The sequence below is a fragment of the Lichenostomus cassidix genome, chromosome 10 (assembly GCF_008360975.1).
Source record: "Lichenostomus cassidix isolate B80296 chromosome 10, HeHo_3.0, whole genome shotgun sequence".
Lineage (NCBI taxonomy): Eukaryota > Metazoa > Chordata > Aves > Passeriformes > Meliphagidae > Lichenostomus > Lichenostomus cassidix.
In genome coordinates, this window is record NC_139491.1 from 15,710,393 (window position 1) to 15,727,509 (window position 17,117).

General features: G+C 44.2%; 1 protein-coding gene and 1 long non-coding RNA gene across 5 annotated transcripts in view; one reads left to right on the forward strand and one right to left on the reverse strand.

The window, feature by feature from the left end:
- LOC146432818 (uncharacterized) overlaps positions 1–2,857 on the forward strand; it is a 65,141-nt gene extending 62,284 nt beyond the window's left edge. The window contains exon 6 of the long non-coding RNA XR_014854336.1: positions 1,763–2,857. This is a non-coding gene — a long non-coding RNA (uncharacterized LOC146432818). The remainder of the gene's footprint in view (positions 1–1,762) is intronic.
- The window catches only part of RORA (RAR related orphan receptor A), a 351,708-nt gene that overhangs the window by 60,122 nt on the left and 274,469 nt on the right, over positions 1–17,117 (reverse strand). The window contains exon 1 of one of the 4 annotated variants that reach the window (XM_085070848.1): positions 11,570–11,851. The exons of the other annotated variants lie outside the window; for them this stretch is intronic. Coding sequence (XP_084926974.1) covers positions 11,570–11,600 — 31 coding nt within the window. The 5' untranslated portion in view covers positions 11,601–11,851. Of the gene's footprint in view, positions 1–11,569; positions 11,852–17,117 lie in introns of those variants that run through there. 4 annotated transcript variants of the gene reach the window in all.

A 17,117-nucleotide genomic window follows, 5' to 3' on the forward strand; every position in this document is an offset into this window, starting at 1 on the left:
GCCTTTTACATTCTGACTTCTGTTTACTGATGCACTACTTCTCCAAGTGTAGTAGCACATCAATTAATTATACAGTAGTCTGCCTAATCAGGTTTCCCCGGGGTTTTTAACAGAAACCCTTTGTATTTCTTAATGATTCCACGAGATTGCAACTATTTTTAGTGCTGCAGTAAAAGAAATGAGTCTGCTGACAATACTATCTCCTAAAAAGGTGGAACTCCTATTAAAACCGTTGATCCAAGCACACTTGAACTTTGGAGAATTCAGATTTAGTCTGGATCTTATGATTAACATTTCTGTGCATCACATAAGCAGCCATCACTTACAGAGATACAAATTAAGTAGAAAGACCAGACCTGAAGAATAGATGTGACCTACTTTACATTTTAATATTAAAACAGATACATTCAAATTAATAGCAAAGTCTCCACTGCCTTCAATACAATTCACCAGTTGGTCAATGACAGTCCAACAATTTTCTGTGACCAATCTCCCATGAGCTGGCTTGTTCTGAAAGAGGACATGCTCTACATACCCACGATCACTTTTCTTTAGGTCTAAGGCAAACACCCACAAACTTTCTCTCTAATTTAAGGGGGAATTCAAAATTAAGGAAAATCAACAAAAACGCACCAAACAACAAAACCACAACAAACTACTAAAAACACGAATCAGTTAAAATACATCCAGATTTCACATTACAAAAGTTCAGAAAAGTAGTAAAAAACCAGGGGGGAGACTTTTCCTGTGCTAGAGCTGGTCACATTTTTGGCCGAATTGTGTCTTGTACTAAGAAGCCATAATTAAAAATATTAAGTAAACGGCTGCCTTACTACAAAAGAGTTGTTCTCATAGGTCACAGAAGAGTTGGTGTTGGAAGGCACCTCTGGAGATTGCTTGATGCAGCCCCTGTTCAGAGCAGGGTCAAGAAAGGCTCAGGGCTGTGTCCAGTTGAGCTTTTAGCATCTCCAAGAAAGGAAACTCCACAACCTCTTTGGGCAACATGACACAGTACCTGACCACTCTCATAACAACAAATAAATCAAAAAGCAGACCTTTCCCTTTCATTTACACATTTCAGACCCCCTTTGCCCACCCTGCCCCCAGTGCAATGCCCTGCTGCAGACACAGCTCCCATCTGGCAGCCAGGCTGACACAACTGAGTCACAGTGAGACACAAACAGCAGCGCTGACATCACGTAAGCTCCGACGCTCTTACTGAGTGCATTGGCATGACCGGATTCTGAGACACCACTGCTAATTCTTAGTCTTACCTATTCCCCAAATCAGAAATGAAGATGTGCCAGAGATCATTTCCACATTATGAAAGCAGCTCTTTATAGCATTCCACGGGGACCTGTCTGCAAGGATGAACTGTATCTCTGTACAGTTCCTTTTGTCCTGTATTTGTTCTTTGATGTACAAATACGCCACAGACTAAGCGGTGATCTCTTTGATGTTGAACTTTTATACTTTATTGCAACTAGCACACTTACAAGAAGAGCTGCCAGTCATTTTCCCTTCGAAACATTCAAATTTCATGAGGCATTTGCTTTATGAGTCAGATTTCTTAGTAACTTGTTTTCAGAATTTCCACAAGAACTGTGCTACTCTTCTGGACTGATAACTTGATTAAAAATCAAGACCTGATCAGGTTTTTCAGGTATTATAAATTAATACAAGCATTGGCTAATATATCTGAGTATATTTAGCATAAAGTATAATTACCTAGTCAAGTATGTATTTCCTCACTCTCTTTTAGGTAATTCGGGATGGTGTCTGAACTCCAGCAGTGACCAGGAACAGCTGCATTGGGAACAGGACAAAACCAAGGCATGCATGCAGTGGTACCGTTCTGGCTACTCTGCCAGCCTCCAACATTTTGCAGTTCAGGGACTTCCAGAGGCAGCCTCTGCAGTACAGTTTTTCCTAATGTAGTGTGTACACATCAAATTTTAGGCTGACAATACCACAGCAGATTAAATTACAAAGTTAGTTACTTCTGCAACAAAACAGTAATCAACACTGGCAGAAATAACATGTTATGAAGAGTAAATTTACCACCACTAAATGCTACAGCTTTCAGTGAGACATAAAGAGGCATTTCCATTCTGAAGCACTTCTGTGAGGGTTTTTAAATCAACACTACGAGCTGAAATTCTTTGGAGCGAGATTTTGGTATTCACAAGGTCTCTGCTTTAGAGTGACCTTTGTATTTGGCTATTTTTCTCTTCTGTAAGTATAAACACTGTGGTTGAGAGGGAAAACATCAGAAGAAAATTAGAATATTTTGGAACAGCGACAGCAAGGAGGGAACATTTCCCCATACTGAGCTCTAGGTTTCCACAACAAAAATCAGTGCTGCTACTGATGCTCCTCTCCAAGCCAAGTAGTTTAAAGGTGCATTGTCAGTGTGCTGGACAGAGCAATGCATCATGCAGAACATTTTAATCTCAAGTTATAATTTTAAAGTGAGTAAACAATACAACAATTTTTAGATGGCTTTACTAAGTGAGAAAATATATTTAAAATTAAACAAATCTGGTGAAGATACTGATTCCTCTTTTTCAAAAACATTTCCCAGCTTAGAAAGGAAAAGTGTTGTTAAGAGTTAGTGAAGTGTGAGCAAAGCAGGGACCACTCCAGCACCTGCCATGCCAGGCAGCCAGGTGTGCACTCCACCTTTCTGGCTGGGAAATGCAAAGTCAATCCCAGAAATACCAGCAGATTTTTAAGGAATCTGGACAGAGCTAGCTATAGCAATACTGGAAACACCACATTTTCAGGGCCGTTTCAGGTCCAGGCAGGAGTCAGCTCTCAGTGCTCCCCCAGTTTCTATCATGTACAGGAAAACAACCCACCAAGAAAAACACACTGCTCATGTCACTGAGAGACTGTCCATGGAAGCATCCCACACGGGAGGCAGGAGACAGAATTTCGATCCTCCTTTAAGAGAACAATAGGAGAATCAATTCCTTAATTTAGCTCCCCGGCTGGCCCTGCTCCAGCCCCCGAGGCCCCGGTGGCAGCCCTGAGCCAGAGCTGTGCCACAGGCGCTGCCAGCCCGGCTGCTCCCCTGCTATCGCCGCCGAGATCTGCGAGGCACCAGTGCCCTGGGCCTGCTTGCCTCAGCCGCTTCCAAGGCGCCTATGTATATGAGGTTTCTCAAATGAAACATCTCGGCTCTTTAATTAACCTGTCTGACTTTTTTATTATCTGTTGATACAAGAAACTATCCAGCACTTACAAACATCTTTATGTACTCATATTTTAAGCAAATGCTTCTTTTAATCCAATAAGGCACCCATGGTACAAGAAAAACTCTCCCCCAAATTGAAGACAATGCATCTCTGTCAATCTAACAATTGCAGGGTGTGTCCCTTTGACAGAAAACAACGCCGAGTGTGAGCTCAGCTCCTGCAGACGATCACTAACAATCTGCCCCTCTCTGCATAGTGAGAGTGGCAAACACACCTCCCCAACCCTGGAGAGCTCCAGCCTGATGTCCCAAACCAGCACTGGACAGTGGTTTCACTTCCATTTATGTGCTCCAAAAGTGGTAACGTAACATCCATCATACGACCAATTCTACAGGACTCTAGAAGGAGGTAGTCCAAGGGGAGGAAAAAGCAGTGGCACTCTACAACAAGCAGTTTTCTGCAGTGCTCAAGATGGGTTAATTAATTCCCAAATTGAGCAAGGAATAACTACAAATTCGCTAGAAAATATGTGTTTTCCCACAATAGCTACTCTGACAAATCAAACACAGACAAAGATGGGCTAATTAATTTAGCCAAATGGGAAAATGCACCCATTATGAGAAGCATTAGAGTTGATAGAGGAGGAGAGCAGCTACTGCTGCTCCTCTCAAGCAGTACAGTGATTTATACTGTTCAGATTTAAGCCAGAACTAAAGTATGCAAATATCTACGTACAAAAAGGAAGCTCCAAATGTTCTGATGACCAGGGATCGTTTTTTACTTGCTTTCTACCCTCTACCTAGACTAGACGCTCCAGGCAAAGAACACCTGGGGCTTAGAAAGAATTTAACCTTCTTTTGGGGTGAGAAGAAGATAAATGACACTTTGAATCATGTCCCATTAGGCACAGGGCCAAGCAGAGGAGGCTGAACTAGAGAGTGCTTCTCTCTTTGGTACCAGGAGTGAGGTAAACACCAGCTCATGTAAGTTTTAGGCACACTTAACCCATGGCACAGCGTCAACTCCTAAGACCCCTGGCAGTCTCACAAGAGGTGTGAATTAAGTGCCACATGAAACAGGAACTTGATTTTTAATTGGATCATGTAAATTGTACAAGGCATTAAACAGCAATGACACTTGGCTGAATGGAAAAAATTGCTGAGCCAATCAAATAGATTAGCTCTCAGTACCTGCAAGAGCTGGAAGCAGAAGCCATTGCCATAATGCATCACTCCCCGTTTCCTGCTGTTAACAAAATTACAGCAAGGATAACAAAGACTTCGGGACTTCTAGAACACCAAAGACTACACTGCGGAAGACAGCATGTGCACACGGTGACAGGACCTCTTCTGTGTTTTGGTTGAGAGTGCAGAAAGTATTCTGCACATGGCAGGTGTGAGCAGAGGCGGCAGGAGGCCTGAGCACACGGCGCTGGGCAGGGTGCCTGCAGTGCCTCTGACCAGCACCACCTAGGGCCGCTGACAAGCAAGGCTGGCACGCAGGAACACGACCCCTGCCTCTCTGTCAACCAGTCCAAACTCCAGCTTGTGGTCCCTTCGGTTTGAAGGAACACTGTATCAAACACTGTGACAAACCCTTTGTCACAGTGTATCTGTCTATGTAAAGATTTAAGGTCTCTTTTCCACCGCTTTCTTTGAGAACGACCAACTTCTGAAGCACATAAATAAAGAGCCATGCAGTTAGTTTTATGAAGCACCTTGTCCCAAGATTCAGTGGCAAGAAACTGCACAGTATTTCAAAGAACACAAACAGTACACAATAATTACATGGCTGATACCCTATAAGTATGCTGACTATTCTATTTGCATTGTTCAGAAGGGAAGAGGTTAGACTTATTTACATCCAAGCAGCTTTAATTAAGCTTTGAGATAAATGCTCTTAAAATGAAAGCTGGGATGATTATACCTCTCTCCACACTGATTTTAGCCTAGATGGCTACATCCGCAGCATGACAAAAGGCCCAAAGGCTGGAATCACACAAACAGCAGAGCCACGAGCCATGGGCCCTGCACCACTCGCCATCGCACAGGAAAGAACAAAAAATGCAGTGAAACTGTGACCTTACTGAAGTTGACTGCTTAGGAGTGGTGGAGTAGGTGGCAGGGCAGCAGCAGTGGGAGCTGCTGAGCCCTGGCAGTCCCCACCGAGATGAAGTGCCCTGGCTGCACCCACTAACAGCAGAGAGAACATGGGCTACACCTGACCCAGCAGGGCTGGGCAACCCCACACCTCTCTGGGGCCATAGGGCACTTGTCAGAGCTTTGGGTGCCAGAGGTTTACATTGGGTTGCATGCAGAGAGTGTGAGGATCATTTCCATCGCAGAGGCTGCCAGTGCATGGGCACACCCAGCCCCGTGCTCCTGAGCAGCAGCACACAGGCACCAGGGGAGCGCTGGGAGAACCCGAGAGATGTCCCGACTGGCACGACACTGGACTCAGATTTCCCTGAGCAAATATCCATTTGCTCCTGTCAGCACCACTGCTTCATCCTCCTGGCATCAAAAACGAAAAGGGAAGCAAACGCCGATTTAATTACATTTTTCACCAAAGTGGGGATCTGTGGTGACCTGTGCAGGCAGACAAGCTCGGGGTAGAGTGGTGGCAGCTCAGGGGGCTCTGAGCTCTCCCAGCCTGCCAGCAAGCTCCCTGCTGCAGCTAACCCCCACAGCGAAGAGGGGAACAGCACGACACCCCGTGAGTCACTGCCGCCCTGAGTCACTCCCTCGTGTTCTCAACAGAAGGTGCAGGCAACTGGGAAGCAGCCTGAAACTGCACCCAGCTTGCCAACCTGTATTTTGCAGAACTTCTCAGCCTAAATGCCTCTAGCAAGAAAAGTGAAGAAAAAAAAACCCCAAAAAACAAACCACCAAAAAACCTGGGCAAGCTAAAGACTGTTCAGCACAGGCAGGTTACAGGATGAAGCCTAAGCAGAAAGTCCATCTCTCAGACCCCCTAACAAGGCTTTTTGCTTCAACTTTCCAGCCAGTGCCTTGTTTGTCATCCAACGAGCAGAGGGCTGCACTGCACAGAGTCACCTTTTCTCGCATAACTTAGTTATTCTTGGAGGACTGAATCCTCCCCTCCCCTGCTAATGTTTATTGCAAAAAGCTGAAAAAACCCTGATCTTCAAAAAGGAAGAAGACAGTTTCTGTACCATTAGTTATGTGCATATCCCTTAGATATCAGTCCTCAAGGAAAAGACAAACCACAAAAGGAGAGAACTACTGCTTGCTTGATCTCAGGAGTTATCAGCTGTAATTGCAAATTACAGCTCACAGATAAATACAAGAAAGGTGAATATTTTTTCTTTCATTGTGAAAAAAAAAAGAACCAGAAAAACATTCTAAAATGTATCAAGTCTGACTGTAATAACATTCTTGTTGTATGCAGTTATTTTGCACACTACAAAAACTTATCTCCTGGGAATGCAAAGGAAAAAAAAAGAACACGCTGCATCTCAGCTTCCTCCAATACTAGATAGAGAACTGCAATGTATCTATTCAGGAGAGACACAAAGATTTGCCAATTTTGATTTAGTACATATAGTTTAGAATAAAATATACCAATTTAGAACTCTGTTGAGTAGTCAAGATGAAATACTAACAATCCTGATAGTAATTACTACATGGTAGTGATCATTTTTACACTGTACTTTAGGTAAGAGAAGCAAGAAAAAAGATTTAAAACCCCTTAAGGTTAAAATTGGGCGCTACATCATCTAGAAAAAACCTCCAAATGTGCAAGGCTCTCTATAATGGGGAATGAGTAAAGAAATCAGTCTTTTTCACACACATTGGGGAAGTACTTGATATAAAGAGGACTCAGTTCTTCACTGAGGTCTCTAGGCACTACTCCCTGAACTGAAAAAATGCAAATACAAACACTGAGGTCCCCACTGCAGAGCCAGGCTGCAGAGCTGCAGGCCCTTCCCCTGCACCAGGTGAAGCAGCTGCCATCTCCCCCTGACCCCCACAGCAGCTCACTGAACAGAGCATGAGGACATTTCACACCTGTGCAGAGCCCACACCCCGAACACCAGCCTCCTCTGCACCCTCCTCTCTGACCTCATCGCCTCAGGGATTCATTTTGTTTTGTTTTATAAAAAAAGAGTACAGAAGTCCTTGAGTTGTGTCTGCAGACCACTTCAGTTTTGCCCCAGTTATTCATAATTATCCTACAAGAATTATTTTTACGACTGCATTACCAGCCGGTGGGAACAGGCTCACCATTTTAGCTAGGCAAGAGCTGTACATAAGTTTAAAGAGTCTGATCTAGTGAGATGTTCAGCACCCACAGTTTTTGCTGACTTAAACAGGACAGAATCTCCTTACTTGAAAGGAGTGTCCCCAACTGAGACTTGTACAAAGCATGCAACTGCCTTTGATTTTCACAGAGCGAGACATAAAGACAGATTTCCTCTTTTACTTTTAAATCTCGAGAGTCTCTCAAAGAGCCTGAAAAGTACATTTCAGCAATAAACCTCAAACCAATCTTATCCTGCGAATGTAATGCAACAAATGTCTTAGGTACAAGTAAGTCATTCAGATCAGTCATATGAAATTAAAGCGGCAAGAAAACAGCCTGTCAGCTAGCAATTCCAAAGGCCAGATTCTGTTAATATTTAGTCAACACAAGTTCTGTACCGGGGTATTTGCTAAATTGGATTTAACTTTCAATAGTGCCACAGTGAAGGTAAATTTAAACACTTCAATTTGCAAAGCAACCTTTTTTTTTTCTAAACCTATGGCAAGATATTTTTCCATAGGCATTTGTTTACCGGCGAAAAACACGGAGTAATTACCAACGTGCTGGCAGGCTGGTGCCAGGATACATGACAAAAACCACGTCAAAAGGTCAGGCTTGACAGACTGGGAAAAGCTCACCGCATGAAGCAGCAGTGCGTGAATCCCCGTCCGGCCCCGGAGCAGCCTGGCTCTGCCGGCTCCAGAGCAGGGGGCACTGCACGGAAAGCACCTGGGGCACTGAGACAGCAGCAGCCAGGGAAATCCTGCCCTCTGCCCAGCTGCACTTCAGCTTCTCTGGAAAATGCAGCACATGCCAAAAATCCTGTGCGCTGATAAGGAAACCAATGGAGTCGCTTTCCTTAAACAGGTATTTTTTAATGACTGAATTTTCATTTGGAGATACTGTCAGTAGAAAAGCTTGTCGTATTTCCAATCATCCAAGCACAGTCCCCAAAGCAAAACAATTTTCGTTACAACCCAGGAACAAAAGATTCTACTCATGTGGTCCACCTTCCACAAAACACAACAGAATGAACTTTACGTTCACACAGCTGTAGCCAGGATTAGTATCTCAAATGGCACCTTAACAGCAAATATACCTGGGGTGAAACAGCTTAGAAAATTTACATCAGCCTTCCAACAATCTCTATTTAGGAATGTCCATATGAAAGACAATGCAACTATTGCCAGGTTCCTGTCCATACATGATAACCCATGAGTGGACTGAAGCCCTCTGTCCAGGCCTGATGATAGTCCAATTACTTGAGCTCTCAGCAGCACTGGGCCTGACTGACCATCTCCCACAAAGCAGGTACCAGAATATGGTACAATCCCACACCCAGGAGACCATCTCCCTCTGCCTCGGCTCACCTCCAGTTCCATCCTGGCCTGACAAATGAATCCCTGTTGCTACTCCAGTGCAGTCTATTTGCTCATCAATTGCTAGCACTTAGCACTATTCTCCTTGAAGTCACCCCTGCCGCTCCTGCCAGTGCAGGCCCTCTCTGGAATAAGATCTGTACCACTGACTACGCCGGCAGAATGATCGGATTTCTCTGCAAACTTCACTGGGGAGCACGGAAAGTTGCTGTCTCTCTTAAAAGTATCAGCTGGCCAGCTGACCTGCCTGCATTACAAGCTAAGAATCAAGGCTTCCTGGAGCTTCTACAGACTCACAGCAGGTGATAAATAATTTTTAAAACCCCATCAATCTAGAAAACACTTACTCAGTCATTATGAACTTTGATGTCTCACGTCTGCCTGTTTTCTTAGAAATCAATTGGAAAAAAATCCTCTTTGCTCTCTGCCTGAAATGAGAAAGTTTCATTTCTGAACATGCAGCCTGTCTCAAAGACATGCCCAGGCTCTTCCCTGGACTGGTCTGCTCCCAGCACTTCAAGTGTTTGAGTGCAGCTCTCTGGCCCATCTGTACTCACCCAAACCTGGACACAAGCTCAGGACTTTTCAGAATTAAAGAAAACGTGTTTGCCAGAACATTGTGTGGCAAGAAAAATAAAACGACTCTCAAATTAACTTCACATGGTATCAGTTCGGGCTACCTAAACAGCAGTAGGAAAGGGATTAATACTCCCCTTTTTCACCTAAAAGAGAAACTTAAACTCAATTTGAAAATCCTATATTCTCCTCAAGACCATAATTTTTTGCACTTCAAAACTGTAAAAGATTAGGAGTGCCAAAAGATGCCATCACAGAATAAACAAGATACTCAATTCACCTACAGATTTTGCATTCTTCCCTTGTACTTTTGAGCTTAAATAAACTGCATTCCCTATTCTACTCGTCTGCTTCTCTCTAATCACAATACTGGACTGTGGATCTATTATTTCATAGCAGTCAGAGGCCCTTTTAAGACAAATGACAACACATTTCCTCCAACTGAACCCTGTCCAGCAAATTAGAAAAAGGATAAGAAACCCAGGAAGTTTTTCAATGCACTAGAAAACTAAATATTATGAACAATGAATTAAATGTACTCTAGAAGTAGTCTGTAAAAGCACAAAGACCTAAGCATTTCCATAATAAAACCACTAGGAACTACACTTTAAAATCTAAAAACTGGGCTCTGCCAAGATTTTACATCAGTGTGGAAATTGGTTTAAATGAAACTCCCAAGAGAATAAAAAATGTATTGCAAAGTTGAATTGCTGTAAATCAACTGCCTGCACTTTTACAACACACCTTGAATCTCTGTCCAGAAGCATACAACATAATCACACCCTCCAATTTTTTTGTGTGTGTACTTTCCTCCCGCTTTTTTCTTATTTAAATTTGTTTATTTGATTTCATGGTTCTAACAGGCTTATAAGGGATATGCTGAAAAACTGTTATCAGAATATGCAGAATTCTAAAGGACTGCTAAAATATCCATGTAGCTTGCACTTAAAAAAATGCACTTCCTTTTGTTACATATGCAAGTATTTGAATCAACCCAATTACATTTTCTTGCCAAATACATTCAGCATGGCTAATGATTAATGAATATAGTGCTTTTCTTTTTATTCACACAGGCTTCTCTCCAAGAAGAAAAGGAAGCCTAGTAATTGAAAATTACCGTCCTCAAACACTACGCTGCTGCTGGTGTGCACTACCTAGTGCCTGGCAAAGTGGGGGGAAAAAGAAGATAACCTCTAGATGAAGCAGGACTCAATATTCTTTTTCCAAGTAATTAAATTTTTTAAAGAGAAATTTTGCCTAAAATTCAATTTAAACATTTCAAAGAGCACACGTCTGGTACTTTAGTGGGGCTATTAAAATCAAATGCCAACACTTATAGTCTTCAGATTACCGTGAAAGAACATTACACGTAAGTAAGATGGTTATTTGGTTTAGATGTTTTTTTCCTATATTTAAAAAAACCCGGACCTATGACTTTAAAAATACTGCAGTGCAAAGCTCTACTGCGGACTTGATTTTATTAGAAAACAGGGCAGAGTACAAACGTACCTCTAAACTTTGGGTATCTCGTCAAAAACTTCGTTTGACTGTCCTCAGTCTGACACTGCCCCTCATTAAGGACTCGAATCCGCGAGCAGAGAAAACTCCAGGTTTAGAGAAAATAAATCACTACGTAACTCTGGTCTTTCCTTTTATTCCAAAGCCTTTGAAAGACGAGCAGCTGTCTGCAGACGGCTTTTCAGCCCCATCAGCTACCCAGAGGATGCTGCGCGTCCTTTCCCCTTTGCCAGAGACACATTTTACAGAACGCGTTTTCTCGGCGGGTTCGTAGGAAGCCCAACACCGTCTCGTCTCCGCTCCGCGCCATCCAGCCGCGGCACCGAGCTGTCCCTGTCCCTGTCCCTGCCAGCGCCGCGCTGCCACATCGCCGCTGCCCCTCCAACTCGCGGCGCGCTGCAAAGTGCAGCGCCTCGGAGCCGGGGCCGAGCCGCCGCTGCCCCGAGCGCTGCCCAGAGCCTCCCGAGAGCCTCCCGAGAGCCGCCCGGGCCCCGCACGGCCAGCGCCGCCCCGGCCGGGCAGCGAGCGGGGCCGGACCGAGCGGAGCGCCGGCGGGGAGAGCACGGAGCGCCGCGACTGCGGCCGGCCCCGCCGCTTGCCCGGGCCGCGCTCGCCCGCGGACGCGCCTACCTTTCATCGCGGCGAGCACAACGCACATCATTTGTCGGCGGCGAACGGCGGGGAGCGGAGCGGAGCGCGGCGGGCGGGAGGCGGGGAGGGGAGGCGGGCCGGGCCCTCGGCGTGAAGCGCCGCCGCCTCAGCAGCAGCCGCCGCCTGCCAGCGGAGAGCCGCGCCGCGCCGCCATCCCCCGGCCCATATGAGGCTCCATGTGACCCGCTGACACCGAGCCAGCCCCGGCCCCCCGCCTTGTTTACACCGCTCGCCCCGGCCCTCCCCTGCCGCCGCCGAGGGGCGGTCACGGGGCGCGCCCGGGCCGCAGCGCCGCCCCCGCCGCCGGGGCTGCTCCGCCCGGCTCGGCACAGCCTGGCTCCGCTCCGCTCGGCACGGCTCCGCTCGGCCCGGCAGGTGCTGCGCGGCTCGGGGCGCTGGGCGGCTCTGCGGGCCGGGAGAGAGCGGCCGGAGCGGCGCTGAGCAGGGCAGCGGCAGGGCAGCGGCAGGGCAGCGCTCCGCAGTGCCCAGAGCAGCCCCAGAGCAGCTCCGTGCCCGGCCCGCGGCTCAGGGCGCTGTTCACTGTTCTGTTCGCACACAGCCGCCCCGGAGTGCTCTTCGAAGTACCAAATAACCTATTTGCCGCTACATCTTGGCACAACGCTCTGCACTTAATAGTCGTTGACTCGATCAAGCAGAGCAGCATTTACATTTTAAATCTGTCTGCTGATGGGTTCACGCTTTCCTAGGATTTCCTTGGAACGTCTGAAGCATGAGAGCACTGCTGGAGATATTTTCATCTATCCTATAGCATCAGATGTCACTGCACTGTCAGTGTGAGATGAAGTTTTGCATTCATGATATACACACATCCATACTACAAGAGGGAGAGCACATGACTGAACACACAGAGACACAAAAATAATCCAACCTATTAAAAAAATCACACTTTGCTGAAAATTGTATTAACAAAACCAGTCTTTTTTCCAATTCCTGTCTTAGCCACTGGAATAGACTGTCACAAAATATGAAACCACACAAAAAAACCTGAGGCATTACAAGCTGTTTAAGAGGGGATAGACCATTTAATTTAAATTAATAAATTAAATTTAAAATAAAACAAGGGAAAATAGCTACAAACAGAAGCCAGAGGAACCATCTTAATATTTGAAACAAAGTCCTATATTTAGAAAGCCTTCATGAGATAAGGACACTGAAACAATCTGGTATTAAATGTCCCTTAATGGCCAATTCTTACCTATTTCTTTAATGAGCTCTTAATACAGTATATTATTTAAATGTGATTTGATCCAAGTGTACTTACCATTTATCAGTCTAGTCATTCAAGACCCATTAATGCAAAATACTGTTTTAAATTTTCCTTATTTAAAAAAGAATTTAAAAATTAAAAATCCCAGGAGCTAATTTGCTGCAGTAGTGTAAATTTAGCGGATATCTTTGTCATAAAATTTTTCATCTGTATTTGCCATCCTTACATTAAGCCATTCCTACCAACAGCACATGTATAGTGCTGAGATACTGCTCAGAAGATGTACAGTGGCAGACCTGGTCCCAGCTGGGTTTGTGCTCATGGAGTTTTATCTGCAGCACAAGCTGTAAAGTTGCAATGTGCTGAACAGAAACCTGACAGGACATTCTAGATTGAATCAAATCCCAGTGCCAGTGGTGCTCAGAGCTCTTCAGAACCTGGAAGATGCTGCTTTTGCACATGGGCCAACTGTGGGATTTGGAGGGAACCAGAAAGCTTAGAGCATGCACAGGAGAAAAGAATGATGTCTTGATGTATTGTAATGTGGAGTTAGATCTTTGTAAACCTTTTACTCTGACACAGCAAGGAATGTCAGACCGATGGCCTGAAAAATGTCACAGTCCATTAGCACTGGTTGTCTTGTCAGACATTTAACCTTAAGGTACACAGCATTGCATTATTACTGATCTGGATTTGTTTCCAGTCCAGCTGAAATGCAACTGGTAATCTGGAATGACATCTGATGTGCTAAACGGCTTCAATAATAAGCAGATGACACAGATTTTGCATTCTTACAAATGCCTTGCAATGGCTGCTTCATAAAGTTATAGAAGATTGGTCATCAGACATTTTAAGTGAGAAGAGCATACCTAAAACAGTCTATTATTTGTTATCAATATCCCATCTAAAACCATCTGCTGACTTTAGAATGTGTAAACATTCAAAAACATCCATTCACACTTGGGTTTTCTGTCTCTGATTGACCTCATAATGAAAACTCCATTCAAAATCCATTTCTTTCCCCATTTACCAAACTCCTGCGATAGTGAAAGTCTCACTGGAGTTCAGACACCATATCAGTGACAACACAAAGACAATGTGCCAGTCAAATACTACTGAGCTCAGTATTACAGTACACTTGACAGGCAATTGCTCTCCTGTTTGTGCAGCAGGTTTCATTTGACTGATAGCAATGCTTCCCAGTTTCCAGAGGCTTATAGTCTATCCTGCTTGTTCCTTAAGCTTTTGATAGATACCCATGAAACACTGCAAGACTGCAAACTCTTCACAGGAGTGAGAAGCTGCACCTCAGGTTACACTCAATTCTTGCCTTGATTTCTGCATCCAAAGACCTCCTGAATGTGTCAAATGTATTCATTAATGGTTCAGACTGAGCAGTGCCTGCAAACAGACCCTGACTACAGCACGTGCTCTTCCTTTAGCCCCCATGGCAGGGCCTAAGCACACCCAAACATCCGGGAATACCAACATTAGATTGCTGCTTTAGAGATGGGAACAGATCAGGGAACCTTATCAAGTATTGTTCTGTGTTGTACTGATATAAAAGGTGTTCAGCTTGTCAGCCTAACCACAAGCCTCCGCAACAATCTGAGGGAAACAACTGCTTCTAGAAACCCTTTCAACCCTGCGAGGCAAAACAGAGAAGTGTTAAATTGCTGACAGAGAAAGGGGAAACACCTATGGTGGCTAATAGCACTGGTAGTGCAAGAGACAGTGTTAATTGAGTATTCTAAGCACAGGACAGAAAACATTGAGGAGCTCTCCTCCTCCACCTCTTTTTAAACCTACTGAGCAAAGTAATAAATTCAGCTTCCAAGATGAGCCAACAGCTACTCCTAACTACTTGTTCAAGGACATCCCCAAACACAAGTAGTTTAAATGCAACTAATTAAACAAAGATGTTTATGTTGTTCTGACTTGGAACATGAGTGGGGAGTGTTTCTGCAGACTGTTGGGTCATGTTTTGCATTCTTGCCTAAGTGAAGCTGCATGGTTCAGCTTAATTCAGGAAGGATTTTGAGACCTCCCTATCAGGAAAATTTAGGATTTGAATAAATACAGGTCACAACCACCATGCTTCTTCCCTACCTAGCAGAGAGGAAAAAAGCATTCTTAAAAAAAGTAAAGTGTCATGTAATCACCCTGTCTGAGGGAGGTTTAGCCACACAGGGTTGTTATGAAGCTGGAGCTGTCAAACCACTCTGAGGTACAGCATTTCCCTGCTGCTCTATCACTGCTGCAAACACAACTGCATGCACACCTCTGGCAGGGCAAGGGCTGTATGCTGCATTCTCCCATGGAGATGAAAACCTACTTACTGGAAAGGAAATGCAATATAAGAACACTTCAATAAATCATTCAGGGCCTCCATATTTTCAGCTTTAGCAGAGACAGCTTCTTCACTTTTTAAAAATTACCTAGAGTTAGTTTTGCACATATGCTTTTACTTAAGAAAAGGGCTCGGACTGGCAGTATAAATCCACATAATCATGCATATTTTAAATTGTTTTTCTGAAGTCTTCATAGGCATGCGATGGAGTAAGTTCTTTAAAACATTTAGGAAATCTTGCATTGATTCAAATAGGCAGCAGTAACATTTAGAAATGCTCAAGTACTCTTCAGCACTTCAAACACCTATAGAAAATGTTGAAAATTTCTTTTCAACATTTAAAGAGCTCCTCTGAGGAGTTAAACTGCCTTGAGATGGTGACAACAGCTGCTGGTAAATGGGGAAAAGCAGGTGATACTGAAAGCAAAGCCTTTCTCCAGTTGCAACCCAATCACATGTCCTACTATCAGGTGAAGCATTCAGCTCCCAGCTCCTATTAGGGTTGCAGGTCTAGATGTGACCAAAATTTAATACATACAACAAGTTCCAAGCATCAGGACACTCTGCTTTTGCCCTTTTGGCCTCTTCCTCAGCAATAGCCATATGTGAAACCATGCAGGTGCAGCAATCCAACAGCCTTGTTTACCAAATACACCCAAAACCAACTGCAGGAAAACTGCAGCTCTAGATATTCTTTAAAAACACAATTCACAATTCTGCCCACCCGGTTGGACAATGAATTTTGAAGTGTCTCCTAACTGGTATGTGCAACACCCCCCAAAAGAAAATGATTGCTCCTTATCACATTTCGCCCTCTAGATTTAGTGGTATTTTAGTCTTCATTTATTTCTAGCCCTCCAAGTAGCACACTGTCGAAGATGAATCTAACTGAGGTTGTCCTCATTAAGTTGCCTCTTTTTCATCTATTTAAAACTGCTACTATGCTGACCCTGCAATCATTCCATTTTGCTTCAGACAGAATCCCTTCCTCGTTCCTGCTGAGGAGGTGTGCTTTTGTGCTGCCTGGGCCTACAGCTATACATCTTAATCAAGTCCTTTTAGAGACTGCTCCACAACTCCCAATTAAGCATTGCCATCCCCAACTGTTGAGCTGCTCGCTGTGCTTTGCCAAACAGCTGCTGCAGTTCTGCACCTGGTGAAATGAAGTATGAGTTGACAAAATGTTTTGGGGTTCAGCTGGATAAAAGGTAAGTCCAAAGTCATTATTATCAGCTAGGCCTGCTGTTGGCAGCAACAGATTTTAAAGATCTAGTCAACTGAATTTTCACCCAGCTTCCTCTCACCTTGAAATCCCATGAAAGGATATCGTATTTGCTGCTTTTCGGAATCTAAGGTAACAGCAGTACACTTTGGAAATAAAGTGATCAGAAACATGAGATTATCACCTATTAATCACCTGCCACCAGCTGCAAGTGGGGCCATGGAAAGATGACAAAGTTAACAAGAAATAGATCCAAGTGGACTTGGTAGCATCCCCCTTTTGTGTACACCTGAAAGGGGGTTATGAAGTGATTGGTATTGGGTTACTGATCACACTGCCACTGCCAAGTCCCTGTTTGATCTCAGAGAGATTCTCATTTATACAGTTTTGAAAGATCAAATCTTCCTACAACATCCTGACATTAATGTTGCCAAAAAGCATGAATTGCTTGAAAGCTCTTAGAGCTCTCTTTTTCATGCATAATCTTACCAGGGTATTTTGGCCAGAGTTGTTTGCCAAAAACCACAGCCATGTATTGTTCTGTATATCCCTTTTGGTGGGGAAAAGTCAGTGGACAGTGTATAAACCAACTGCTGCTTGTCAGCAGCACAAAGAACAGCAAGACACTAATTATCCTCAAAGAAGTAATTATTAGACCCTTGTTTAAGGATCATTGCCATATAATAATTTTTCAGAATAAACAGGCTCTCCAAAGAACCCCCTTTTC